Source organism: Falco biarmicus, chromosome 19 (assembly GCF_023638135.1).
Source record: "Falco biarmicus isolate bFalBia1 chromosome 19, bFalBia1.pri, whole genome shotgun sequence".
Lineage (NCBI taxonomy): Eukaryota > Metazoa > Chordata > Aves > Falconiformes > Falconidae > Falco > Falco biarmicus.
The window spans coordinates 2,968,479-2,995,270 of record NC_079306.1 but is presented as its reverse complement, the minus strand read 5'-3'; the positions used below and the strand labels follow the sequence as shown (position 1 = coordinate 2,995,270).

At 68.3% G+C, this 26,792-nt stretch overlaps 4 protein-coding genes across 4 annotated transcripts; 1 reads left to right on the top strand and 3 right to left on the bottom strand.

Annotated features, from left to right (window-relative positions):
• Positions 1-953: 953 nt before the first annotated feature.
• On the bottom strand, positions 954-6,252 carry MUC1 (mucin 1, cell surface associated). Its single transcript, XM_056322656.1, has 7 exons — positions 5,762-6,252; positions 3,711-4,864; positions 3,424-3,497; positions 3,179-3,318; positions 2,785-2,900; positions 2,401-2,547; positions 954-1,344 (listed from the first exon to the last, which is right to left on the bottom strand). Exons 1-7 carry the CDS (start codon positions 5,805-5,807, stop codon positions 1,273-1,275), a joined length of 1,749 nt encoding a protein of 582 aa, XP_056178631.1. The 5' UTR covers positions 5,808-6,252; the 3' UTR covers positions 954-1,272.
• A 2,007-nt stretch (positions 6,253-8,259) lies between these two features.
• Positions 8,260-17,142, bottom strand: THBS3 (thrombospondin 3). The gene is made up of 23 exons (XM_056322636.1): positions 16,199-17,142; positions 14,972-15,178; positions 14,548-14,804; positions 14,362-14,464; positions 14,074-14,100; positions 13,674-13,756; positions 13,514-13,565; positions 13,282-13,430; positions 12,950-13,090; positions 12,692-12,769; positions 12,457-12,609; positions 12,215-12,325; positions 11,984-12,091; positions 11,582-11,741; positions 11,368-11,486; positions 11,187-11,239; positions 10,809-11,002; positions 10,555-10,733; positions 10,396-10,444; positions 10,018-10,214; positions 9,763-9,935; positions 8,736-8,875; positions 8,260-8,536 (listed from the first exon to the last, which is right to left on the bottom strand). Exons 1-23 carry the CDS (start codon positions 16,293-16,295, stop codon positions 8,478-8,480), a joined length of 2,889 nt encoding a protein of 962 aa, XP_056178611.1. The 5' UTR covers positions 16,296-17,142; the 3' UTR covers positions 8,260-8,477.
• Positions 17,143-18,111: 969 nt separating this feature from the next.
• MTX1 (metaxin 1) lies at positions 18,112-21,147 on the top strand. Its single transcript, XM_056322602.1, has 8 exons — positions 18,112-18,218; positions 18,313-18,382; positions 18,951-19,030; positions 19,182-19,274; positions 19,636-19,818; positions 20,004-20,080; positions 20,515-20,669; positions 20,749-21,147. The coding sequence occupies exons 1-8, from the start codon at positions 18,138-18,140 to the stop codon at positions 20,973-20,975; spliced, it is 966 nt and encodes a 321-aa protein (XP_056178577.1). The 5' UTR covers positions 18,112-18,137; the 3' UTR covers positions 20,976-21,147.
• A 1,744-nt stretch (positions 21,148-22,891) lies between these two features.
• Positions 22,892-26,727, bottom strand: LOC130141569 (lysosomal acid glucosylceramidase-like). The gene is given in 13 exon segments (XM_056322592.1): positions 22,892-23,000; positions 23,080-23,205; positions 23,297-23,460; positions 23,540-23,764; positions 23,845-24,082; positions 24,186-24,358; positions 24,534-24,667; positions 24,845-24,991; positions 25,080-25,271; positions 25,429-25,547; positions 26,426-26,634; positions 26,636-26,700; positions 26,703-26,727. Coding segments are annotated over 13 exon segments (1,926 nt in total).
• Positions 26,728-26,792: the final 65 nt, after the last annotated feature.

Genomic DNA, 26,792 nt, shown 5'->3' with positions numbered 1-26,792 from the left:
TTTTTTCTGCCTTTTTGGTAGTTGCCAAAACCCTCCCAGCCCCCAGCATGGGCCCAGTCCAAACTGGGGCTGCCAGGGGAGCCGCCCTGCGGCTCAGGGCACAGCAGTCCCAAAGGCATGTGCCTCGGCACAGCCTGGCACGCGGCTGGCCCCATGCTGGGCACGGTCCTGTTTCGGTCCCCGGCCCCCACCCCGCTGCCCCTCAGCACATCCACAACCCCTTCCCCCTGGCAGCCCCCAGGGCCCTTTTGGGGCTCACTTGGGGTGTGGAGGATCCTGAGCCTGGACCAGGCAGGGGAGGGAAGTGGGACCAGCAGCGTGCGTGCCATGCGGTGATGCACATGGTGATGCACATGCAGCCTTTATGGCCCCACCGTCACCTTTACACTCTGCCTGTGCAGCCGCACCGCAGAAGAACCGGTTGCGTTGCCTGAACCGTGTTTGTTCACAAGACAGAAACCGAGAGTGCGGGACAGGCGGGTGGGATGTGAGCGAGAGGGACAGTGTCCTGGCAGGGCACAGGCACACCCTGGGGAACGCAGCGGATGGGGACGCTTGCCCATGCCCAGGCAACTGTAGGTGCAATGGCAGCGAGGGCAAAACAACCCCAGCACCAACCCTAGGTCTGCTCAGCCCCAGAAAGGAGAGCAGCCCCCTCAGCTGGGGTCCCCTGGGTGGGTGACAGCCGTACCATGGCAGCCACAGAGCCAGAAGGGGAGGCACCCGGATGGAGCGCTGGGGAAACCCCCGCAACATCACCAGGGCTGACGCAGCCCTGTGGGACACTGTGCCCGACTGCGCCCATCTTTTTATTGTGAAATAACGTAAATATACTGCGGCTGAGGACCCTGCCACCCTGCTTCCCTGTCAAGCTGAACCCGGCACCGATACCCTGCACACACACACATATATATATATATATATTTATTTATATAAAATAAGACCACAAAACCAGCAATTGAATCCCTAGGGGTGAGCGCAGGGGGAGCACGAGTCTGGACACCCCCCCCCAGCATGGGGATGGTTGCAAAGCCAAGCGAGCGCGGGGAACAGGGGGTGTGGGGGACCCTCCCTCCCGCCACGAATCTTTGCTCATCCAGTTCTGTCATGCGCACGAATCCGGCTGCTCCAGAACCATTCAGCTCCCGCTGCCCGTGGCAAGGGGCCGAGCAGCACCGGGGGACGTGCCCAGGGCCGGTGCTGCTCCCCCGGGAGCAGGGGGGCACGGCCACCCCCTGCCCTTAGCAGCCACCCTCTGTCCCAGCATGTCCCTCAGAGGTTGTCGGAGGTGGCAGGGTTGGTGTAGGTGAAGGTGCCGACCCCCGCGCCATTGCTGCTGGCCACCTGGGGAGGGAACAGTGAGGGGGTGTCAGAGCTGGGCTGGGGAGAAGCTGGGCTGAGCCCCCTCCTCAGCCCCCGCCGGGAGCAGTGGGGGGACCCCCACATCCTCACCACAGGCACCACGGGCATTCCCGTGTGCTCAGCTAAGAAATGCATCTGCCCTGCATGGTGGGCAGCTGCCCCCAGCCATGGGTAATGCGGGCACCCACAGCCCCCTTGGGCCCCCCCCGAGCACCCCGGGGTGCAGGAGCTGGTGGAGGAGCTGAAGCGGCTCTGGCCATGTTCCTCCCCTGCTCGATAAGCCTGCCCAGCAAGAGCAAAGGTAAATATTTACCCAGGCCCCTGGTATTTGAACAGGGTGAGCTGCTCGCACACAGCCAAGCAGCTGGATAGGGCCCCAGCCCACAGCGTGCAGGGGAGTGCAGTGCACCAGGGACTGGGGCTGAGCCCCCAAACCCCACATCACTTGGAGGACCCATGCCCTTTGCGCATGTGAGCAGCTCCTGATGCTGCACCTGCAGCTCTGGCTTCAGAGCCACTGGTGTGGGACACGGGGTGCAGGATACGGGGATCAGCACCCCCGGCCCCAGCTCCAGCCCCAGCCCCACTCCCCATCCACGGCAGAAGGATTCTCTGATGCCAGCAGATGCAGGGGGCCGGCTGGGATGCAGCCGAGCCTGAGAAGGGCCAGTGCGGGGCCGGCAGCAAGCCCCCCACCCGCTTCCCAGGGCTGGGCACGGGGAGCCGGCATCCAAGGTCGTGGGGAGCTCCCCGGAGCTGGGCCAGGTCTGCCAGCGCCGGCCACGCGCCCAGCGCCGCTGCTCCATCCAGGCGTGAAAGTTACGCTCACCTCCCAGCTGGGAGGGATTGGTGTGGGGCGGACACCCAGGGCCACCGTCTGTGCCCCACTGGTTCCATTAGCCATTAACCCAGCAGCCAAGGGACCTGCCCAGCTTCCCAGCTGCACCGAAAACCACCTTCCCCTGCCCTACCCCAGCCCTGCAGTGGCTGGGATGCCAGGCGCAAGCCGCCGCGGGGACAGTGGCACCCGGCTCTCACCTGGCTGTAGGGGTTGGGTTTGCTGTTGGGTGAGACGTAGCGCCCGTGGCTCTGGTACAGGGCGTACTCAGCCATGGGGTGGTAGGAGTCCTTCGTGCTGAACAGGTCCAGCTTCCCTCGGCTTTTCCGGCGGCAGGTGCAGGTGGCCTGGGTGGAGAGGGAAGGGGTGAGGGGCCTGACGGCAAGGGGATGGGGACAGGGCACCCACCAGCAGAAGGCAGGAGAGGACAGGGATGGGGATGGGTGATCCACCAGCAGAAGACAGGCGAGGACAGAGATGGGGACAGGGCACCCACCAGCAGAAGGCAGGAGAGGACAGGGATGGGGATGGGTGACCCACCAGGAGAAGGCAGGTTAGGACAGGGATGGGGACAGGAGACACACCAGCAGAAGGCAGGCGAGGATGTTCAGCAGCAGCAGGATGCAGACCAGGACCAGCAGAGCAATGGCCCAACCTGGGACTGCAGGCACCGGTGCCGGGGACATCACCTCCACAGTGCCTGAAAGAGGACCAGAGCCATGTCTGCACCACTGGGCAGAGCCGTGGGGCTGGCTGGGACAAACAGCCCTGAGAGACCCCCCCAGGATGGGGTGTAAGGGGATGAGCCCACCTCCTTGGGGTCCACTTGGTCTTCCCAGTGCTGCCCGTCACAGGCACTGGGAAACCACATCATCTCCACCGGCTGCAAGCCCTGAGCCTGTTACACTGCCAAGGAGCCTCCCCACCCTGGCGGGGCTCTGCCCACCCTCGTGCCCCCAGCCCGAAGCTCCCGCTCACTCTGGATGTCGGCCAGCTGCAGGTCCATGATGAAGCCCTTCGGGTCCAGGCTGCTCCTCAGCCGTTGCTCCATGGCCTGGCTGGTGGTTTCATTGCCATGTGCAAAGATGAGGGTGGACTGCACCTGCACCGAGCCTGGGCTACCCACGAGAGGAGGCGTCAGCGCCCGGATCACCGCCCCCCGCAAGGGGGTCTGCCCTGTGCGGCCAGGGCACACCGGCCTCGGCAGCCACTGGCCCGCTCACCTGAAACGGAGCTCGCTGCACCCCTTGTAGGTCTGCCTGCCCATGCAGCTCGCGCAGCCGAAGACATGTTCGAACTGGAACAAAGCACAGGGGTGACAGCCACCTCCCCAGCAGACACCTCCTCCCTCCCGTCCCCTTGTCACTCCACCTCACAGGACTGCCAGGGCTGCTGAGGCAGCTGGCAGAGAGGATGCTCGGGGCACTTTCACGGGAAGCCTCCACGGGCAGTGGCTCCTTCCCAGCACAAACTGGGGGTCATCACTCGCCCAGGCAGGGCCACGACTCACCATGGTCAAGACAGTGTGGCTCAGGCTCCCGTACTCCTTCGACGTGGGGTCGCGCAGGCTCTCATTGAAGCTCCTGTTGAGGATGTGGAAGGACAGCTGGACGTGGGTGAGCAGCTGGACCATGCTGGGGTTGGGAGCACCGCTGCTACCCAGCGCAGCCATGGGGGTCTGTGTGGGAGCCGTGCTGCCCTGTGTGGTGGCAGAGGTTTTCCGTGTGGGGACAGCCCGAGTGCTGCTGCTCCCACTGTCTTTGGTGGTGGAGATAGGGATCACTGTGCCACCACCTGTGGTGGAGGTGGGAGCCACAGAGCTGCTGTTGGTTGTGTTGGTGCCGAAGGAGGGGACCGAGTTGCTGCTGTTGGCTGTGGCATTGATGTGGGAGATGGCAGTGCTGCTTGGGGCAGGCACCGTGGTGCTGTTGGCAGTGGCGTTGATGATGTGGGAGATGGCAGTGCTGCTTGGGGCAGGCACCGTGGTGCTGTTAGCAGTGGCGTTGATGATGTGGGAGATGGCAGTGCTGCTTGGGGCAGGCACTGTGGTGCTGTTGGCAGTGGCGTTGATGTGGGAAATGGCAGTGCTGCTTGGGGCGGGCACCGTGGTGCTGTCAGCAGTGCTGTTGATGATGTGGGAGATGGCAGGGCTGCTAGTGATGGGCACCATGGTGCTGTTGGTTGTGGCATTGATGATGTGGGAGGTGGCAGTGCTGCTAGTGACGGGCACCATGGTGCTGTTGGTTGTGGCATTGATGATGTGGGAGATGGCAGTGCTGCTAGTGATGGGCACCATGGTGCTGTTGGTTGTGGCATTGATGATGTGGGAGGTGGCAGTGCTGCTAGTGACGGGCACCATGGTGCTGTTGGTTGTGGCATTGATGATGTGGGAGGTGGCAGCGCTGCTCAGGGTGGGCACCGCAGTGCTTTTGGTTGTGGCATTGCCTCCAGAGCTGTTGCTGGACTGGAAGTTTGTGGTGGTGGGGACCGTGGCATGGGAGAAGACAGAGGATTGGGTCCTCTTCATACTTGTGCTTTTGGAGTTCATTGTGTTCAGAGTTGTGATCGTGGGGGTGATGGTCGTCTCAGTGGTCATCGCTGTGTCAGTCGTGTCAGTCATGGCTGTCACTGCAGCAGTTGTGTCAGTCTCCATGTTATGTGCACCTAGAGGAAACACTAGGAGTGAGCAGCTGGAACAGCAGCGCTGGTTTGGGAAGGTTTTACATAACACAGCTCCTCAGCTGGATGGTCCCCTGGGCCACAAGGCACCAAGAAGGACCATGACCTCCAGGAGCCGACCACTGGCAGCTCCCACTGCCCACAAGGCTGACAAGACCTTCAGGAACATGTTGCAACCAGGGCTTGTGCTGGGCACATATGGCACCACTGAGGTTGCAGGCAGTGCCACCTGGGCGGCTGGCACCGGCCCCATGCCCAGCCCTACAGACCCCCCCTCATCCTGGGGTGACCCCACCACACCGGGGGGCTCAGGCACAGCCCTCCCACCCCAATAAAGCCTCCTTTGCCATGGGTTGCCAGCTGGGAGAGTGGGGTGCCATGCACCCCACCAGACACGCATAGCCTGGCCGCTGGCCAGCGCAGGAGGCTGCCGGGCGGTTTCCCAGCAGGTGCCACCGGAGCCAGCGGCACTGGAGGAGAGCCCGGGGTCCGGATGGCTCCATGAGACACACCTGCATACCAGCCTGCAAACCCCGGGTGCAGCCTGCTCTAGCTGGTCCCAGCACAGCCCGGCTGCCTGGCCCCAGCCGAGCCTTTCGGACACGGCTGAGAGGGGCCACAGGCTGAGCGAGGTCCCCAGACCCCAGCTTTGGGGGGGACAATCTGCCCTGGGACACTGCACTCCAGGGCCAGACCAGGAGGGACAGCGAGGTCCCTGCCACTGGGGTGCTGAGGGCCACCAGCTCTGGTGTCCTCTGGTCCCCGCTCAGAAAACAGCCCAGGGGACCCTGCCCTGATTCCCCCTGTCCTGTCACCTCCCCACCTGCCCATGTCCCAGCCTGGTCCGTCCAGCTCAGGGTGCCACCAGCCCCAGCCCCTCACCTGTGCTCAGCAGCAGCAGCAGCAGCAGAAAGGCAGTGAACGCCATGGGGGTCGTCCTGGGGGGTCCTGGCACCTCTCAGGGCTCTGCGGCGGCTGCTCTCCCGTTAGCCGGTGGCACACGCCGCAGCCCAGGGACCAGGAACTGGCGGCTCGACAGTGGCCGGAGCTTTATAGAGCACCTGGAGCAGGTGGGGACGCCCCACCCTGCTGCCGGCCCCAGGAAGGGGGGGTCCTCTGCCCCACTTGGCACTGGGCACAGGGGTGCCGCCTCGCCGATGGGGCCCTTGCAGCATCCTGCCCCCACGCTGGGTCCCCCATGCACCTCCAATTCGGGGGGACATCGCCAGCAGCATCCCCACGCCGCGGGTGGACACAGCCTCAAGTGGGGGCACCAGGAAGGGGCAGTGGCTGGGCATCCCTGGGCAAGGGCGGGGGGCAGCGTCTGCCCGGCCCCGTGGGCTGAGCCACAGCCCCCAGGACCTGGTGGGAAGCACGGCGGGGGGGGGGGGGGGGGAGGGGATGGAGCCCCCCCAGCTCCTCGAGCAGGGAAGGGGCCTCATCCTCTGGCTCAGCCTGGGGTTAATCATTACCCGCCAGGCACCGCCTCGCCCTACATTCAAATAAACGCTGGTGTTTCCCCCGCGAAATGCTTACGCAGGTGGGGTCCAGGGCCCCATGAAACCCCAGCACCTCCCAGTAACCCCCTTCCCCAGGTCCCAGGGTCCCCACCACAGGCACGAGTGCCCCAGCAAGCACAAGACCCTCTTCCCACTCAAGACCAGCCCCTGGCCCAGGCTGACGCCCGCTGCCAAACCCAAATGCCGATGCTCCACCCCGGAGATACCAAGTGCCACCCATGCCGGGGCACCGAGCCCCCGTCGTCCCCCCCCCCGGTGACGTGAGCTGCTGGCACGGCCACACCTCACCAGCCCTTCCGCCTCCCCCCCGCCCTGGGGGATGCGCCCCAGTTTTCGGGGAGGGCTTGGCAGCACCGCATGCCCAGCATCCTGCCCAGTCCTGTGTGGAGCCAAGCGGGGGGGTTCCAAGGTGTCAGTGCAAAGGGGAGCAGAGAGGAGGGGACCCCCCCTCACTGCGGTGACAGCGGGGCAAGGGATGCATGGCCTGGGCGTCAGCACGGGGTGCAATGGGACCCACAGCACCCAACACCCCCCTCCCCCTGTGGGGGTCCCCAGCATAGTGCCAGCCAGGGGCTGGGCTGCAGGCTCTGGGTGACCGTGGCCCCACCGGGAGCCCTCAGCCGTGGGAACGCTTCGGCAATGCTGACCCCCCCTGCGCCCCCCCAGGTGGCTTCGCCCTCCCACACCGGCCATGTTCTGCCCTTTGTGCCAGCCACGGCGCCGGGTTCGGTTTGGCACCGGGGATGCAGCTCCCGGCCCGTGTCCCGGGAGCCCCCCCGGTCCACGCGGGGTTTAGGGCCTCGCAGCAGGGATCCACGGAGGTCGCGCTGCGTGGGGGGAGCTCAGGAAGTGGAAGGGCCAGGACGTGCAGAGGCGCGTCCCCATCCCCCCGAGGGCACCCCACGGCACCGGTCCGGGGCTCGGTGCGGCCAGTCCGGCGGGTACCGGGCCCCACGCGTGCCTGTAGGGCTGAGCGGGGCCGCCCCCGCCCCACGCGCGGCGCCGCTTGAGCTACGGCGCCCCCTGGTGGGCGCACCCCCTCACAACGCTCCCCCGCTCCCCGGCTCCGCCGAGCGGCACCGGACCGGGACCGGGAGCGGAGCGGAGCCCACGAACACCGCTCGCAGCTGCGGGGCGGGGGGGGGCGCACGGTTCCCGCCCCGCCGGGCACCCCCCGGAGGGCTGGGGGCGGGAGGCTTTCGGTACCCGAGCGGGGATTCACCTGCCCCAGCACCGCCGGGATAAGCCGGTACCCCCCTGGGCAGCGGCCGCCCCGGTCCCGCTGCGGCCGCCGGGGTGGGAACGGGCAGCGCTCACCCGGCCACCGGCACCGGCACCGGCGCGTTGCCCTTTTAAGAAGGGGGCCCGGGGCTGCCCGCGCCCATTGTCGCCGCCGCCGCCGCGGGGGGGGGGCCGGGCCGGTGGCGGCCCCGCGCGCTCCGGGGCGGGAGAAGGAGGGGGGGGGGGGCACATTCCGCCGCGTTGCCGGGACACCCGTCGCCATGGCGACCGGGCACTGCCGCCGGGGCTCGGAGCGCGCCGCGCAGTTCCCACGGAGCGGGCCCGAGCGGCGGCGGCTCAGCTCCGGTTCCTCCGGGGCGGCGGGAGGGACGGGATGCGGTGCAGTGTTGTGCTCTCGCCTACCAATATTGCACTCGTCCCGGCCTCCCGCCGCCACGGGCTCCCGCCGCCGGCACCGGCGGGCACCGGCTCCCCCGCCCCACCCCCGCGACGGCCACCGGGAGGACGGCGAGGGACGGAGCCGAAAGCACGGGACGGGGGGGGGCGGCGGGCAGCGCCTTCTCGGGGCACCGCCCCCCCCCCAGGAACCGGGCGCGCAGGCTAGAAAACACTCAAAACTTTATGGCCAGACATGGGGCAGGGGCCGCAGCGCCCGGGCGGGGCGGGGGAGCAGCCCCCCACCCGCGGGGCCCCGCTCGCCCCGGTACCGGCAGTGCAAAGTCCGCGGGGGGCCGGGAGAGGGGCCCGGGAGAGGGGCCCGGCCGGGAGCGGCTGCGGGGCCCGGGGGCACCCCGGGGTGCCACTGGCTGGGGGGGGCCCGGCCCGGGCGCGGCCGCTCACTCGCGTCCCTCCAGCAGGAACCGGCGGAACGGCTCGAAGTCGGCGGGGATCGTGTCTGCGGGGGGACAGCGGGGGATGGGGGGGGGTGTGTCAGGAGTCGGGGGGGACCACACAAGCCTGGGAGACCCCCCCCCCTCCGGCCCAGGAGCGACCCCCCGCAGCGGGGGCTCTGGAGATGCTCCACGAGCCCCCGGTTCCCAGGCCGGTGCGGGGGTCCCCGGGCCGGTGCGGAGGTCCCCGGCGGCCCCGCTCACCGTTGCAGCGGTACTGCAGGTTGGACCAGATGATGTTCTCCTGGGAGAAGCAAAAGACCCCCAGCCGCCCCCCGCGCATGGTGGTGTCGATGATCACCCCGGAGTCGGCCACCAGCCGCGGGCCCTCGTACAGCCGCACCCTGCGGGAACGGAACGGCCCAGTCGGGCCCGGTCACCGGGGAAGCAGGGCCCCACCGGGGCCAGCGCCGCGCATCCCGGGCCGGGGGTGAGGGCGCCGGGCTGGGGACGGGGCATCCCGCCCCGGGGGGAGGGGATGAGAACACTCGGGCGGGGCACCCCCCCGGGGCCGGACCCCCGGAGCGGGGCCCCCCGGCGGGGACAGGATAAAGCCCCCAGCGCCGCCCCCGGCCCGGCCCCGCCGCCTTTGTCGGGCGCTTTGCATGTGAAAGGCGCCGGCGGGGTCGCCATGGCGACGGGACAATGGCCACGGGGGCCCGGCGGGGCGGACGGGGCGGACGGGCCCGGCCCGCGGAGCCCCCCCGCGGCGGCCGCCCCGACGGGATCCTTAAAAGGGAAACGCGCCCACGGCCCCACCGGGGCAGGAACCCCTCCCCAAGGCCAGCATCCCCCCACCGGTGCGGCCCCACCGCGGCAAGACCCCTCCCCCGGCTTGGCACCCCCCCCTCCCAGGGCTGGACCACACCGGGGCTGGATCCCTCCCAACGACTAGCATCCTCCCTACCAGGGTGGCCCCACCGAGGGGGACCCCCATCCCAGTCGCTGGCATCCCCCCACTGGTGTGGTCCCACCAGGCCAGGACCCCTCCCCACGGCTGGCATTCTCCACACCGGGCTGGACCACACCGGGGCTGGATCCCTCCCAGCAGCCGGCATCCCACCAGGGTGGCCCCACCGAGGGGGACCCCTATCCCAGTAGCTGGCATCCCCCCACTGGTGTGGTCGCACTGGGGCTGGACCCCACCCAACGACCAGCATCCACCCCCTGCGCCGTGGCCAGAGCAGCCCCCCCCTAACCCTAGCAGCCTCCATGCCGGACCCCCGCTCACCTGATATAGCCCACCTGGGGCCTGTGCGCCAGCTGCCAGCGGTACGACGTCTTGTCCCGCCAGCCCACGTTACGTGGGTCCTTCCAGAGCAGGCGGACATGGTCGGGTGTGTGGCCCGTGTGCCACAACGCGTTGCGCAGGTGCTCCCCAGGGCCCGTCGAGGACTTCACTGCCTGTGGGGGGACGGGGCATCAGGGGGGACCCAGCTGGGGTGGGGTGGGGTGCGACCCAGCCCATTGGGTGGCCAGCACCCACCTTGAGCTGCAGCCCCGGCTCGGCCACGGCACGGAAGGGGGTGGCCTGCCAGTATGTCTGCTCCGTTTGCTTCCACATCACCACGTAGAAGCTGGCGCTGTCCTGGTAGCTGAAGATGAAGCCGGCGTAGTCATCATCGGTGACAGTGTTGACGTGGAAGGTGCCCTCGAAGTCCACTCCGTTGAAGGCTGTGTAGCCTAGAGGCAGGCAAACGCTGCGAGAAGCCCTCATCCCCAGCACGGGACCTCGCACCCCAGCTCCCTCCAGCCCACCCTTCACCCCTCTGGGAGGCAAAGAACAGCCCTCGCCCCCCAGCGCAGGGGGACAGGAGCAGGGGGGCTGCCTCAACAGGTCTGCACGTGGGCCAGCATCTCTTACCAACAGCCAAGCCTGGGTCACTGTTCATGGTCTGCACGATCTCCATGCCCTGTGGGGGACGGCTGGGTGAGGGGCAGCCCCAGGGACCCAGCCCCCCTCTGCCTCCCCCCCCGCCCCCAGCAGCACAGTCCCCAGAAACATGGGGGGCAGCACCCACACCTGGTTGAGGACAACCCAGTTGGGATCAATCTGGGCATCTCCCTCGGGGTCCAGGATGACGGTCTGGTAGGCGCGGAAGTCAGTCAGTGTCACCTCGGCGCTCTCGGGGCACACGTCCAGCTGGTCCACCACCGTGTCGTTGTCGAAGTCCTCCTCGCACACGTCACCCACGCCGTTCCCTAGGGACACACGCTCCAGTCAGGACCAGGCTGAACCCACATGGCTCTGCCTCCTCCTGCCTGCCCCACGCTCACCGTCCGAGTCCTTCTGGTTGGGGTTGGGGATGAGGCGGCAGTTGTCTGGGCCAGGCGCTGTGTAGTCAGGGATGCCATCGTTGTCATCGTCATTGTCACAGTCATCCCCCAGCCCATCGTTGTCTGAGTCCAGCTGGGAGCTGTTGGGGATCTCAGCGCAGTTGTCCTTGGTGTCCTGATGCCCATCCCCATCGCTGGGAGCAAGAACAGGGTCAGAGCAGTGCCGCAAACTGGGGACCCAGCACCGTGTCCCAGCACCCCTGAAGACCCTGTTGTCGCCCTTCCTGGGTCCCTGAGCTGGGAACCCAGCTCTGCCCCTGGGGATGGGACAGGATGGGACGGGATGGGGAGGTGACCCCACAGCAGTGTGGTCCCCACCTGTCCTCGTTGGTGTCACAGATATCTCCTACCAGATCGCTGTCCATATCTGTCTGGAGGAGACCAGAGCCCGAGTTCAGTGGACACCCTGGGGTGAGCGGGCCCACCGGAGCCCCTGCTTCCCACCGAGCAGGGCCCTGCGTGCCCCCAGCCCCCCGCCCCAGCCTGGCCCCAGCCATACCTGAGTGGGGTTGCTCATTTCAGGGCAACTGTCACAGGCGTCCCCAACACCGTCCTCATCCCGGTCTGTCTGCAGAGGGTTGGGCACCTTGGGGCAGTTATCCAGCATGTTGGGAATCCCTGCAAGGACAGCGCTGGGTGGATGCCCTCACCCTCCCAGCATGGTGTGACAGCCCCGGCCCCGTGCAGGCGGGCCAGACCCCAGAGCCGCTCACCGTCCCCATCGATGTCGTTATCGCAAGCGTCCCCCTCGCCGTTGCTGTCTGTGTCCCGCTGGTCGTTGTTGGGCACGTTGGGGCAGTTGTCACAGGCATCCCCAAAGGAGTCAGTGTCTGAGTTCTGCTGGTCCTTGTTGGGGAAGAGCCGGCAGTTGTCCTGTGGGGAAGAGGACGGGGATCCTGTGCTGCAGTGGCTGGCAGACGGGAGGCCACAGTCCCACACGGCTCAGGGCAGGACACCTCCTCCGGCATGCAGAGCAAGACCACCCCAGAGCCACAAGCCTGCTGCTCCCCAGGAGAAGCATCTTGAGGGTGTCAGCACCAAGTCAAAGGCAGAAGCCCTCTGCTCAGCATGGCCCCCACAGCCACAGGCACATCCCGCCTGCCCAGCACAGCCACCTCCACATTCTTGATGCCATCACCATCAGCATCGTCATCACACTGGTCCCCAATGCCATCATTGTCGGCGTCCTCTTGCCCTGAATTCGGTGTCAGGCGGCAGTTGTCCTGCAAGTGCAGACAGCATTAAAGGCAGGGAGGAGGTGAGGTCTGCAGCAGAGCCCTGCCACGGGCTCCCTGCGTCCCAGCACCCCCTGCCTGAGGATGCTGCCCTCCCCCCTGGGAGCCCACCTGCTTGCAGTGCTTGTTATTGTCGATGCAGGGCAGGGGCTCATCTGGGTAGCCATCGAGGTCTGTGTCTTGCCCGCACACATTGCCATTGCCAGCCCAGCCCACATTGCACTGAAGACAGAGTAAAATCAGGGGCTGCGAAGCAGGGAAGGGCCCCGGGTTGGGCAGGACCAGCTGCTGCTTGTGCCGACACCTCCTGCACCCCCTGCTTCGCCTTCACCTGGCCCCTGGACCCCGCTCACCGCGCAGGAGATTTCACCGTTCCTCTCGAACATGCAGAAGCCATTGATGTCGCAGGGGTTGGAGGTGGGAGTGCTGCAGGACCTCTGCGGGATGCAGCCGGACGTTTGGTTCCCCACAAACCCTGACTTGCAGGGACCACACTTGTAGGAGCCCTGGGAGAGAGAGGGTAGGGGCAGGATTAGGGGAGCAGAGTGGCCCCCGATGCCAGGCAGGGGAGTGGGCAGCTCTGCTCACCAGTGTGTTGGTGCAGATGGAGTTGGGGTCACAGCCCCCGTTGTTCCCATCGTTGCATTCATCGATATCTGTGCAAACCTGTGAGCAGTGGGGGAGAAACCATCACCCGGTGCCTTTCCCTGCCTGTAGCTCTGCCCGTCCCTGCCCCAGGAAAGCGGCCCTCCTCCGGCAGGCACAGCATCCTCCGGCTGTCCCCACAGCTCAGGAGCCCAGAGCACCCACAGGGATGCGGCCAAGTCCCCTGTGCACTGCCCTCACCTGCTTGCTGGCCCTCGCATAGTCCGCACCCACACCAGAGACGGTGTTGCCCCGATAGCCGCGGGGACAGGGCTCGCAGCGGAAGCCGGGGGCCGTGTTGATGCACTTGGAGCCAGGGAAGCAGGGGTTGGCATGAGCGCACTGCGGCATGAGGAGAGAGATGGGCTTCACCCTCGGGCACGGCACCCCCCACACCAGGGTGGCCACTGGCCCGAGTGTCCCGGTGGGGCCTTTCCTGGCTCGGGGATGCATCCGGAGAGAGGAAGCATCGTCTGCCCACACTGCTCTGGCAGCACTAGGACTGCCGACCCCCACCCCAGGAGTGTGCCCACCTCGTCGATGTCGGCGCAGTGTGTGCCGTTGCCCTCCAGCCCCGGCGGGCAGGGCCCACAGCGGTACCCGGGGTACTCGTACGTCTCCATGCAGTCCACGCCGCTGAAGCAGGGGTTGGGGTTGCAGCGGGACCGGTGCTCGTGGAAGCCTGAGAAGTGGAGGGCCAGGCAGGGGGTGAGACAGGGCAGCCCTTGCCTCCTGAGGTGGGAACGGAGCTTTGCCAGCACTCACCGCAGACCTGGCACTCCATGATGGTGTTGCGGATCAGAGACATCTCCTTCACCTGCGAGGCAGCAGAGCATGGCGTGTCAGGGGGATGCAGCGCACTGGCTGGCACTGTGCCTTTAGGAAATCCAGCCCGGGGAGAGCTGACGCTGCCCCACCACCTCACCTGGTCCCTGATGTCCTCCCGCAGCTCGGTCAGGACCCGGTTGAAGAGGGTCAGCTGTGTGACCAGTGCCTTGGTTTGCTCGCCTGCCAGGGCGCAGAAGGGACATGGTCAGCCCCAGGACAGACACAGCCTGCCAGGGCCGTGGGCTGGGACTGCTCTGCCCTCTGGCACTGAACCGGGAGGATGAGACAGCCAATGGCCCATCCTCATCCTCCTCCCTGGTCCACACAGTGTCCCCCCTCTGTAGCGCATCCCATGCCCTCTGATCCTCCCCATCCTGGGACCCTGCAGGTGCCTGGGGCACTGGGGTGGGCAGCGGAGGGTTTCCTGCCTCTGTAGAGCCCCGGATGCTGCCGTCAGCCTCGTGCCGGGGAAAGGGACAAAGAGAGCAGGGACTTACCCAGGATGGAGGCCAGCACGCTTGTCACTGCAAGGAGAGAGGCGAGATATCACCAAACGCAGCCACCAAAGCCCAGTAGCACCACCTTGCACGGCTGCTCCCGGTCAGTGTGCCCACAGCACAGGGGCTCCCACCCACCCAGGGCTCCCACCCACCCACACCTGGGCTGGGAGAGGCAGGAGCACCCCTCTGTGTGGCACGCTGTCACCTCCTGCCGCAGACACATGGGTGACCACAAAAGCCCCCCGCGCTGCCCCTGCTAGGCACAGACTGTGGCTGTGCTGTCACCTGCACTGTGAATGGACTCGTCTCCTTGGAAGGGACACTCGCTCAGGGCCCCGACGCGGCTCATGGAGCCTCCCAGGATCAGCTTCATCGACTCTACGTACCCCTGAGGTATGAGGGGAGACAGAGTCAGTTGTGGGGGGCTCTGCCTGTCCCTGAGGGTGCAGTGGGGGGGTCTCCAGCACTCACCTGCATCCTCTGGTAGGCCTTCTGCCCCGTGCGCACCTCAATGGACTCCACCTCTGCCAGGGGGATCTCCGACAGCTCGGGCAGCCCCACGCTGGAGTCTGTCTGCTTGCAGTCGATGTAGAGCTCCACGCTCAGCATGTCCCCGCGCAGCCCACTCAGGCGCACGATGATGGTGTGGCTCTGCCCATCCGCCACGTGCGCGTGCTGCAGGTTGACCGAGTGCAGCTTGTTGTCTTCCCGCAGGTAGCGCACCAGGACTGCGGAGGAGCGGGAGGGGGCCATCAGCTCTGCCCCCTCCCAGCGCCAGCAACCCCCTGGGTGCCCCCGTCACTGCCCCTTGGATGGCAGGAACTTGGTCCCCCGTTTCTCCCTGAGCATCGGGACAAGAGTGGGGCCAGCATGTCCCAGCGCAGCAGGCACCCACCTTTGTTGATTTTCCCCACTATGGAGACCTCCAGCCACCTCGTGTTGTCCTTCTTGGAGTAGAGCCCGAAGAGGGTCCCCCCTTGCTTGGGGGGCAGGCGGAAGGTGGAGAGCAGGTAAATGTCGTTAACCGTCAGGAGCTCCATCCGGATCTTGTGCGTTATGCTGGCCATCTGCCGGGCCTCACTCACCATCAGCAGGTCGATGACTGCAGGAGCCAAGCACGGGGGTCGCATCCTGACCGGCCGCAGCACAGCAAAGGTGCCCAGTGCAAGGCGCTGCGGGCCGGCCCGCTGCAAGCCAGGCCGGAGCCGGGCCACGGGGCGCTGCGCGGTGGGGTGGGTGGTCTTGGGACTACCGGACCCGGGGGGGGGCCGGGGAAGCCCCGAGGGCTCCGGCCCCGCCCAGCCCCGGCCCCGCGCGGTGGCGCTCCAGGACCGGCAGCGCCGCGAGGGACCGGTGGAGCCGCCGCCACCGGCGAGCCGGGCAGCGTAGCGGGGTCCCCGGCCCGGTTCCCCCGCGGGGGCGGCCATTGCGCCCCGCCGGCCCCGAGCATCCCGCAGTGCGCCGGGCCGGCCCCGCAGGATCGCGGAGCAGCGCGGGGACGCAGCGGGGGCAGCGCCCGAGCTCCCCCCCCCCCGCGCTCCGGGGCCGGCCTCGACGGACGGCGCGGAGCAGCCACCGGCGGCCGCCCCGCCGAGGCGCAGCGGGACCAGGAGCCGCCGGGGCGCTCCGGGGAAGCACGGAGAGCCCGGTCCCGCCGCCGCACGGCTGCCTGCCCGCTCCACACGGCACGCACCGGGCGGACCGGGAGGAGCCCCGGCCCGGGGCGAGCCCCGGCAGCCGCCGGTGCCTCGCGTGGCGCGAGCGGAGCCCTCCCGCCGCCCCCGGGAGCGGCGTCCAGGCGGGGCTCCCTGCCCCGAGCTGCCCCCGGGGGGTGCCGCCGGCCGCCCCGGCGATGAATGTCCCTCTGTCCCCTCCGCCCGCAGCCCGGCTGCCAGACCTCCCAGGGCGAGCCGAGCCCGCTGTCAGCGGCCCCGCGCCGCCGAGCGCAGCCGGGAACCGGCACCGGGGGCCCGCGGCTGGAGACAGCGGGGCCGGTCCCGGAGGAAGGGGGGCTCCCGCCGCCGCCTCCCGCCTGGCAGCGGGCCGGGCGCCCCGTCCGCCTCGCCCCGTCGGGGCGGCCCCGCCGCCGCTGCCCCGCGGCCCCGGCCGGCAGCAGCCTTACCGTGCAGCCCCGGGCGAGCCGCGCCGGCGGCGGCCAGCAGGAGCAGCGCCAGCAGCGCGCCCAGCGCCGGGCCCCCCGCGCCCGCCGGTGCCCCCATGCCGCCGGTGCCGCCGGTGCGGAGCGGAGCGCGGCGGGGCGGGGTGGTGCGAGCGGGGAGGGGCCGGCGCTGCCGGCGAGGAGGAAACAAAGAGCCGTCAATCACGGCCGCGCATCCCGGGGACCCCGGCGGGCGCTCGGCCGCGGTGCCCCGGCTGCAGCCCCGCCGGCCGGAGCGGAGCGGAGCGGGACGCGGCGTCCCGGGCCCGGGGCTGCGGGTGACCCGCCGGCCGCCCCGCCGCTGCCGCGGCTCCCGGTCAGAGAAATGGAGTGTGGCAGGCGCCGGTTCACCGGGAGGTCAGGCAGTCTGGGGCCGCCTCCCTGCGAGCCAGAGCCGCCCCAGCAGCGCCGGAGCATCCCAGCCCGGGGGATCCGGGGATGCGCTGCCGGGGGTGCCCCCGGCGAAGTGCCAGCCGCCGGGCCGGGCGGCGCTGCCCGGGCAGGCGGAGCCCCGGGGCCGGGCGGTGCTCCCGGGGCGGGAGAGGGGCGAGCGCAGCCAGCCCGCCTGGAGGGCGCTCAGCGGCGTAAATCAGCGCCGGGACGCGGCCCAAGCGCCGCAGCAGGAGTGAGCTCATCCCGGGAGCTCCTTCCCCCCGCCCCGGGCCGCGGGGAGGGGGAGCGGGGGTTCGGGGGTGGGGGGGCTGGGGATGCCCCGGGCCGGCAGCGCGGTGCCCCGCGGGCGCTGCCCGTACCGCAGCCTCCCCCCGCCGCCCGGGATGCTCGGGGCCGGCCGAGCCGCTCCCCGCTGAGCCCCGGCCAAGGCGGGCGGGCGGCCCGGGACGGCCCGGCCGTGTTTACTCCTGTTTCCCCCGGCTCCATAACAACGGGCCGGGCCCGGCCCCGGGGCCGCCCCAGCCCCGCTCCCCCGGCCTCAGCCCCGCGCCAGCGGCTCGGCGCGCGCCAGCGGCCCCGGGGGCCGGGGGGAGCGGGGGGGCGGGAGGCCGGGGGAGCGGGGCTGCTCCCCAGCCGCAGGCGGGGTTTTCCGTCCCTCCGCTGCCAGCGGGCTCCCGCCCCCGTGTTCTTTCCATGGAAACGTGCGGAGACGGGGCTGTGGAACCAGGGATGCGGGGATGGGGAGCTGGGAATGCGGGGGTGGCATTGCGGGGTGGGGGTGTGGGGCCGGGGATGGGGAGCCGAGGCTGCAAAACCGGGATGTGGGACCGGGGATGCGGGGGTGGAGATGTGGAACCCGGGATGCGTGGACCGGGATAGGAAGCCGGGCATGCGGGACTTGGGATGCGGGGGTGAGGATGCGGGACCGGGGATGCGGGGCCAGGGGTGCGGAGGTGGAGATGTGGGACCGGGGATGCAGGGACTGGGATGGGAAGCCGGGCATGTGGGACCAGGGATGCGGAGGCAAGGATGCGGGACCAGGGATGCAGAAACGAGGGTGCCTAGGTGGAGATGTGGGACCAGGGATGCAGGGACGGGGATGGTGATCGGCGGCTGCAGGGCCGGTGCTGCGGAGGCAGAGATGCAGGACCAGGGATGTGGAGACAGGGATGGAAACCCGGGCATGTGGGACCGGGGATGCGGAGGTGAGGATGCGGGCCGAGGGTGCGGGAACGGGGATGCGGATGGAAGATCCAGAGCGTGGTGCGGGTCCGGGGGTGCGGGACCGGGGATGGAGATCCGGGGCTGCGGGGGCGAGGATGCGGGCGGGGTGCAGAGCCGGGGTGCAGGGCAGGTCTCGGCCGCAGGGCCGCGGCGAGCGCAGCCACCCCCGCCCGGGCTCTGCTCGCTCGGGCACGGGGCCGGTGCGCCCGGTGCTGCGGGGGGGCGGGCGGGGCCGCGGGGGGGCGGGGGCGGGGCCGCCCCGTGTGGTTCCGGGTCGGGCGGGAAGATGGCGGCGCCCATGGAGCTGTTCTGCTGGGCGGGGGGCTGGGGGCTGCCCTCGGTGGACCCCGACTGCCTGGCCGTGCTGGTGAGCGGCGGCGGGGCCGGGGGCGGCGGCGGGGCCGGGCCGGGCCGGGGGGTCCCGCCGGGCGACCCCCACCTCCCTCTCTGCTCTCCCGCAGACCTACGCGCGGTTCACGGGGGCGCCGCTGAAGGTGCACCGGGTCAGCAGCCCCTGGCGCAGCCCCTCCGGTAAGGGCCGGCACCGGCGCGCCCCGCCACAGGGCACCGGCAGCCCCACGGCACCCCCCCGCCCCACGGCACCCCCCCGCCCCATTGTCCCCCCCGCCCCACTGCACCCCCCCAGCCGCATGGCACCCCCTCTGTCCTATGGCACCCCCCCCCCCCCATTGCACCTGCCCGCTGCACGGCACCCCCTACCCCAGCGCACCCCCTGCCCCATTGTGTCTCCCCACGCCATCGCTTCTCCTTGTCCCATGCCCCCACTGCCACACGGCACCCACCCATCGCATGGCACCCCCAGCCCCACTGCACCCCCAGCCCCACTGCGCGCCCCCTCACCCTGTTGCACCCCCCTCATCCTCGCGCACTCCGTGTCCCGTCACACACAGCTTTCATCCTCTCACCCGCACCCCGCGCATTGCCGTGCCCCCCTGCCCCACCTTATGCACCCCCCACCCCCCCCACGTGTACCTCTGCCTCGCGCCCCCTCCCCGGTGGAGCCCCCCGCACCCCTCGCCCGTGGCAGGGTGGCATCGCGGGCACCGCTGCCTGCAGCCGCCCCTCTCCCTGCCCTTAGGGCGCCTGCCTGCGCTGAGGACGCGGGATGAGGGCACCATCTCCAAAACGCAGCAGATAATAACTCACCTCAGGAAACAGGTAAGGGGGGTGGGGGTGGGTGAGGGGCATCCCCTGTCCCAGGTTGGGGCTGGAGGGCACTGGAGCCCCCCTGGGAAGGAGAGGGAAGAAGAGGCGCAGGTGGGATTTGCCGCTTCCCTGCCGGATCACACCCGTTGCGCTTGCTCTGCAGAAGTACAATGCCGACTACGACCTCTCAGCTACGCAGGGTGCAGACACGCTGGCCTTCGTGTCCCTCCTCGAGGAGAAACTGCTGCCAGTGCTGGTGAGTCTCCCTGCGGAAATATCTCGGGGGGGCACGTAGGCAAGGTGGTCTCACCGAGAATGGGACCCGCTCCCCAGAGCTGTGCCGGTGAGCTCGGGTGTGCACCCACCTGCCCGGAGAGCCAAAGGACGTTGCAGGCAGCAAAATCCCGGTGGCCTGGAGCATCACCAGCAGGGATCAGGGTGCTGAGGGTCTTGTGTGGCAGTGGTGGGTTGTGCAGCCAGGGCTGGGGTCTTGCCTTGATCCTGAGGCTCCCCCAGCCCCTCGTGACCTCTGGGGCAGCCAGCCCTGTGCTGGGCACCTGCCACAGCAAGAGGCTGCGCTGGCGCCGTGGCCTGGGTACGGATTGTTCTCTGTGCAGATCCACATTTTTTGGGTGGACGCAAAGAACTACGTGGAGCACACACGGAAATGGTACGCGGAAAACATTCCCTTCCCCCTGAACTTCTTCCTGCCCAACTGCATGCACAAGCAGCACCTGGAGCGGTTGCAGCTCATGTGGGGAGATGGCTACATGGAAGATGAGGAGAAGCTGGAGAAGGAGGTGAGGGGATGTGGTCTGGGCACGGCAGGTCCTTGGCAGGTGCCCATGGGGGCTCACGTGAGGCCGAAATCTTAATTGGAGTCCGGGGTTCTTCCTGGCTGAGCACCCCCTTCCCACTCCCCTTCACACCATGGCAGTCTGCCACGTGGCTGGGTGGGTGACAACCCCCTGTCCTTCTTCTCCAGCTCTACCGGGACGCTCGGGAATGCCTGACACTCCTGTCCCAGCGCCTCGGCTCCCAGAAGTTTTTCTTTGGAGACTCGTAGGTGGCCGTAGGGAGAAGGTGCTCTGGGGTCTGCGAGTCCCCTGCACCCAGGCAGGACTGAGACCCCCTGGTTTGCAGGGAAGCTGCAGCCCATGCACGTCACTTTGGGGTGGAACAGGCTCGCAGGGGACAGGGCTGTCCATGCAGCATGGAGCTATGTGGGTGGCAGGAATTAAGGCTGCAGGAGGTGCCACCAGCCCTGGAATCTCTTCCCTGTCTCCTGGAGCCGGCAGAGCTCCTCTGGGCTGGGATCATCCTGCTCCCCCTGTCAGGGGCTGGAGGCAGAGAGCCCCCCCAAGGAGGGGTAGCCACTTGCCATCCCCTGGGGCACAGGGGGCTGGGGGTGGATGATGCATCTGGGTGGCTTTGGGTGGGGATGGTGGGAGGAGGCGGGAGGGACCGTGACCCAGTCGCAGGTCTCTGTGCCCCAGGCCGGCCTCCCTCGACGCCTTTGTCTTCAGCCGCCTGGCGCCGCTCCTGAAGGCGAAGCTGCCCAATGGGAAACTGCAGCAGCACCTGAAGTCCCTGCAGAACCTGTGCAACTACTGTACCTCCATCCTCAGTCTGTACTTCCCCTGGGACGGAGGTGAGATGTGTTCCCCTGCCTTGCCCCGCACGCTTAGGGTGACCTGTCCCCCCTGCACACCCTGGCTCTGCCCCCCCAGGTGAGCCCCCAGCCAGCGCCCCACGGGCTGCAGGCACCAACGGCAGCGAGGTGGAGGAGGACCCCCACAAACGGCGCAACCAGCTGCTGTCAGTGCTGGTGGGGCTGGCAGCCATGCTGGGCTATGCCTTCCTGAGTGGCATCGTCTCCATCCAGCGTGGTGGTGCGGGGCCGGCTGGCCGCCAGCCCATCGCCCTGGAGGAGGAGGAAGAGGAGGAGGAGGAGTGAGGAAGAGCTATGCAACTATTCCTCCTATGGTCCCTGGAACTGACTTTTTTTTATGCCAGGAGCCTGGCAGCATCGCTCCCTGTGGGTGCTCCGCTCTGCATCCCGCTGGGAATCACAGTCCTCTCCACGGGGAGCGCGTCTGCCACGCCAATAAACGTCTCTCTCTCTGCCAGTGCGCTCTCGTCCTGCCAGCAAGCTCAGGGCCCTTCCCAGTTTCCCCAGTTACACGGGCTGGAGGACTGCAGTGGGCACTGGTGTGCCGCCCTGTTGCCTGTCCTGCTCTGCCCTGGCACCACACCCTGCGTCCTTCCTGCAGCTCTGCCCCTCATCCCCAGCCTCGGGGCTCCCTGGGGGTGAGGCCAAGGGGACACTTGCAGATTTTTAGGTTCCTTAAAGCATCTGTGCGTGTCTCGCCAGCATCCCCCATCCTTTTTCCAGCAGCTGTGGGGCTGAGCCTTGGCATCCCTGCCCTCCAGCTGCCAGGCAGAGCAGGAGCAGGTTCTGTGGGGCTGGTCCCCCTGCCACCATGCTGCTGCCAGCCCGGCTTCCCCGAGAGCCATGGCATGGCCGGGGATGGTCCCTGGCCAGCTGCAGAGGACATGTCCCCAGCACAGGAGGGCACAGAGGACACGAGCACTCCCCGTGCTGGAGGGATGCCTGGAGCCCAGCTCCCGCAGCGGCACAGGCAGGGTGGCGAGCGGCCATGGCTGCAGCAGGAATCCCTCCAGCGCTGACAGCTGTTTGCGTTCCTCCGTGCCTGCTAGCGATGGGGAGTTCCTTGCAGCTGGCACTGCCAAAAGCGCACTGCGCGGTCAGCGTGGCTTCACGGTGACGGCCGAGGGCACATGGGCTGCAGAGCGGGACCAGGGGCCGAGGCAGATGCTGGGGGCCCATGTGCCCCAGCTGCACCACGGTGCTCCCTGGGACACCCTGGGAGCTGGCTGCGCCGCCGCGGTTTCCTCTGGCCGCTGCTGGTTTATGAGCGCGCAAATGGAAAAGCGGCGCCTGGCCAGGCTCGCCTGCGCGACGGCTGCCGGCGACACACAGCCCTCGCTTGTTCGGCCGCTGGCTGCTGCTGCCACCGGCATCCTGACACTGCTGCTGCGGGCACCCTCGGGGCTGGCTGTGTCCAGTGTCCTCAGGCTGAAATCCCTGGGTGCGTCCCCCCTCCGCCCCCCGTGCCCCCTGTGTGCGTGTGATGGTCAGGGGGCCCTCGTGTTGTGCTGGGAGCGGAGCCACGGTGCTGGGCTGGGGCCGGCTACAGAGCCTCCCCCACGCTGGCCCCCACTGGGAGGGGGATGACTCAGTGCAGCCCCCCCACCCCCCCCCGTGCCCGCTCCCCCATAACGTCACTCGGGAAGTATGTGCCCGATGCTCCCGGTTCCCATTAGCTGGGGGGGGCTGATGGCTGCTCCGGCAGGAGAAACCGCAGCACGTGGCCGCCTGCTCCGGCCGGGGAGAAGCCGCGGCTGCTGACACCACGGCCCTGCGCTAAATCCCGGCTGCGGGTCCTGGCTGCTGCCGGCCCCGGTCCCTGCTAGATTCTGGCCCCTGCCCTGCGGGGGGGCTGCTGCAGTGAGCGGGGCGGGGGGAGCTGCCGCCCCTCGGGTACCAGCCCCCTGCCTCCCTGCAGCACAGATCCTGGGCACAGGCAGGATGGGACCCCATGGGGCTCAGCAGGTACCACTGCCCCACAGCCTGCCTCCTCTGGCTCCTGGTGTGGCCCTGCCCGCTGAGTGGGCACGAAGGAGGGCAGAGGGGCCGCAGGCGAGGCTGTAGAAAACTGTTTATTTTATGAAAACATCTAGAAAAGAGCAGGCATCGCAGCCCACCGATCAAACAGGTCCCTGGGGTGTCACGGGGCCGTGCCCGAGCCCTGCACCAGCACCATGCTCCCGGTGCCGGCCACGGCTGCGCTAGGCTGGCTGCCTCCACAGGAACGTCTGGATGGAGTCGCTGGGAGCTGTGGCCTCGATGAAGCCCACCCGTGGGTCGGAGACGCCGAAGGACACGTCCACGGGGGAGCTGTGGGGAATGCAGGAGGGGCTGCGGGTCAGGGGGGGCAGCGGGCCTCTGAGCTGGGGCACAGGGCTGAGCCACTCACCGGTTCAGGACCACCAGGACGATGGCGCCATCCGGGCGCAGGAAAGCTGAGTGCTCCAGGTCACACCGGCGGCACTTCTTGGAGACAGCCAGCCCCACACGCTGTGAGCCCTCGGGGATGAACTTGCTGCGGGACAAGCAGGGAATGAGCCTGGACATGCCCAGGACTGCAGCAGGAGCCGACAGCCTGTTGCCGGCCACCCCCGGCCCCAACCCACCTGAAGTGCCCCAGGTGGTAGAACATGGGCTGCTTGTAGAAGACATCCTTGCTGCTGTCCACGATGATGGGGCTGTCCACGTAGTTCTTGCTCCAGTTGGGGCCCCCCTCCAGGTCCAGCGCCAGGTTCCAATCGGTCCAGCCCGTCACGTAGTTGTTGAGGTTCTGGGGGGCAGGGGATGCCGCTGAGCTGCGGGTGGGTACAGGGGTGGCCAGCGTGTCAGCGGCCCCTGCCCAGCCCTACCGTCAGGATGCTGTGGCTGTACTTGCTGCCGCGGTCCCAGCCGCCCAGCACCACCCTGGGCTCCCAGAAGTAGGAGCCAGTGGAGGCCTCCGTGGAGAGGAGGAAATAATCCGGGAAGAGGTGGTGGGTGATGGAGAGCGTGAGGTCGATGGGTGCCAGGAAGTCCAGGTACCAGTGGATGCCGATGCCGCTGATGTAGCTGGCAGCCACGGGGTCTTTGAGAACCTGGCAGGAGAAAGGAGTCACCAGTGCCCAGGGCTGGGGGGAGCCGCAGTGGGGCTGGGAGAGCCGCCGTGGGGACTCACCACCTGGGCCCAGTAGGGCAGCATCACCCTCTGGTCATCCAGGATGATGAGCTGGACGTTGCGGTGGGAGCTGTTGGCCAGCGCAGGGCCCAGGTCCTGTGCGATGAAGTCCCGCTGGTGTTCAGGGGAGAAGCCCAGGCACTGGAAGGGGTAGAAGATGATCTCACCGGCCGTGGGCTCATTCCCTGCCGTCACTGCCCAGAAGGTCAGGTTGTACTTGGCGTATTCATCCAGGAACCTGGGTGCGGGGGCAGATGGTCAATGGCCCCGTTGTGGCACCACCAGCCCCGGCCCTGGGCATGGTGACCCTGGCGCCACACCGCGCTCCCGCAGCTCCTCACCGGATGAAGTACTTGGCCCAGGCCTGGTGGTACTTGTCCCCGGGGCTGCCCTTCAGCGTCCCCCTCCCCGTCATCGCGCCGTTTGTCTTCATCCAGACTGGAGAGGTCCAGGGGCTGGCATACAGCGACAGTGGCCGCTTGGCCACCGCCTGGGCTGCCCGAAGGATGGGGATCTGGGGGGAATCAGGATGGTAGCAAGCTCTCTGGGTCTACCCAAGCATCGGCATCGCCAGCAGCAGGATGAGTCCTCTCCTTCCCCATCAGCAGGAAGGTGGTTCCCGTCCCCAGCCCAACCCGTGCTAGCCCGGCTGCAGCCCTGGTGCCTCGGGCTCATCCCGTGGGACTCACCTTCATCCGTGTGTCCTCCTCCGTCAGGTTGAAGTGCTTCAGCTCAAAGTCGCCCTCCGCATCAGCATAGGTGTACAGGCGGATGGAGAAGTCAGTGCTGGCCATGGGGACGCGCACGAGGTTGTACTCAATGCCTGGGGACAGGGTGGGTGGTGATGGGTGTCCCTGGGGTGTATTTGGGGGTACAGCCCCACGGCTTCCAGCAGCCTCCCAGCCCCTTGGCACAAGTCTCAGTAGCCAGATCTCAGCAGCAGGGGAGGCTGGACAGACCGGCCCCACCAGCCAGCAGCATCGCCCTGCCCCAGGCTCACCTTCCTCGGAGAAATAGGAGCGGAGCAGGTGGTTCTGGGCATCCTTGGACAGGGACTGGATGTTGATGGCAGCCGAGTCTGTGACAGAACCGCCAAAGCCCTTCACCTTCTGGTATCGCTGCGCCGTGTCCAGGGTGAGATGGAAATCTGCAGGGGACAAACGACATCGCAGCCGCCACACGGGGACAGACCCTGCTCCCTGGTGTGCAGGCAGGTGCTCAGCTGCAGCGGGTACCTGGGGTCTTGGTGTTGTGCTGGAAGCTTCCCTCGCTGCGCTCCAGCCGCTTGCCAGCCTTGCTGCTCTCGTACTTGACGTAGGTGCCCGGGGCCGGCAGGACCACGGGGTCCAGCGTGTCGCAGTACGTGGCGCTGCAGGCGCACACCAGCGAGCCGTGGCCGAAGTCCTTGGCATCGCAGGGGCGGCCGCCTGCAGCAGGAGGAGGGACCGGGCAGGCACCCAGGGTTGCAGCAGGAACCCAGCTCACCGCTTCGACCCACCACCGACACCGAACCCCTGGCTTTGCCATCCCGAACCGCTGACCTCTGCAGCCCCCTCTGCTCGAGGACTTGGTGCCAGCACTTACCTGCTACCCGCGATGCTGCCTGCGCCAGCAGGAGCCAGCCCAGGACGCTGGCACACCCAGGCCCCATGGCACCTCCGCTGCAGCACGGCTCGGACGGACGCCGACGGCAAGCACCAGGGCTGGGAGCGGGGCCGTGGTTGTCAGCAACCAGCTCCTCTCACCCTGTCTCAGCCCCACACCAGGCCACAGACCCAGGGCAGGGACAGCCCCAGCATCCCCCTGCACGGGAGCCTCGGGGAGCAGCAGGACCCTCCCAGCCAGGGCTGAGCCCCCGCTGCCCTGCCTGCTCCCCACAGCCCCAGCCCAGCGCTTGCCTTCCCTCCCATGCTGCCGGTGCCCACGGACAGCTCAGGCCGCGTGCTGGCTGGGGGTGCAGCTCCCCGGGCACGTGCTGCCCCACGGCCACCAGCCTGGCACTCCCAGCCGCCCACGCCACTGTACCCAGCAGCTCGGTTCACTCCCATCACCTCCCTCCCACTCCTACCCCCTCCTTGCTCATCCCACAGCTGTGCTGTGCCGCTCCACAGGTCCCTGGTGCCTCCCGAGCCGTGGCTGGGAGCAAACAGCTCCACACTCCTGACCCCACGAGCATGGCAGTGGGGGCTTACCCAGCCAGAGTGGTTTGGGGCTGGAGCCCCCTGGGCAGAGGGGTCCCGCACTTCCCTGCTCCCACCCTGCCCTGTCCCTTCTGTGATGCTGAGCAAGGAGCTCCTTGACGAGGGCATGGGAGGACCCCCCCCCAGTGCCTCGGGACCACAATGCCAGGCTGCTGCCCCCAGGCAGGGGGAGGTGAGGGTTGGACAGTGCCAGCTCGCTGCTCCCCGACACCGTACAGGACAGGGACCAGGGCCAGGTGGGCTGTCTCGCACATATCACCTCCCACTCCCTGTGCGGGGATGATGCCCAGCACCGTGGGCATGGCCTCAGCATGGTCCTGCTGGCTGGGCCCATCTCCACCCTCCAGCTGGTGAAGCTGCTCAGGACCCAGGGTACTCACCCGCTGCCGAAAAACCCTCCTGCCGTGTCTTGCTGGGTGCAGGGCAGCGGGGCGGCAGGACCTGCTTTCTGGGGTGCGTGGTAGGAGGTGACGGTGTCTGGTGGAGCAGGAAAGGTGAGTCCAGGAGAGGACAGCTCATGGGACTGTGCAGCTGAAGAGGAGCCTGAGGAAGGTTTTGCAACCTCGCTCCAATGAGAGCTTTCTGTACTCACCGCAACATTTGCAAAACTCTCCTGAAACCTGTCCCAGTGGCCAGAGGCAAGCTGCAGGGGGATGCTCACCAGTCCCCCAAGTGCCTCCATCACCCCAGACAGGACCCCTGCGGCCCCCTCTGCCCAGCCACAGTGCAGTGCTCCCCTTGAGAAGA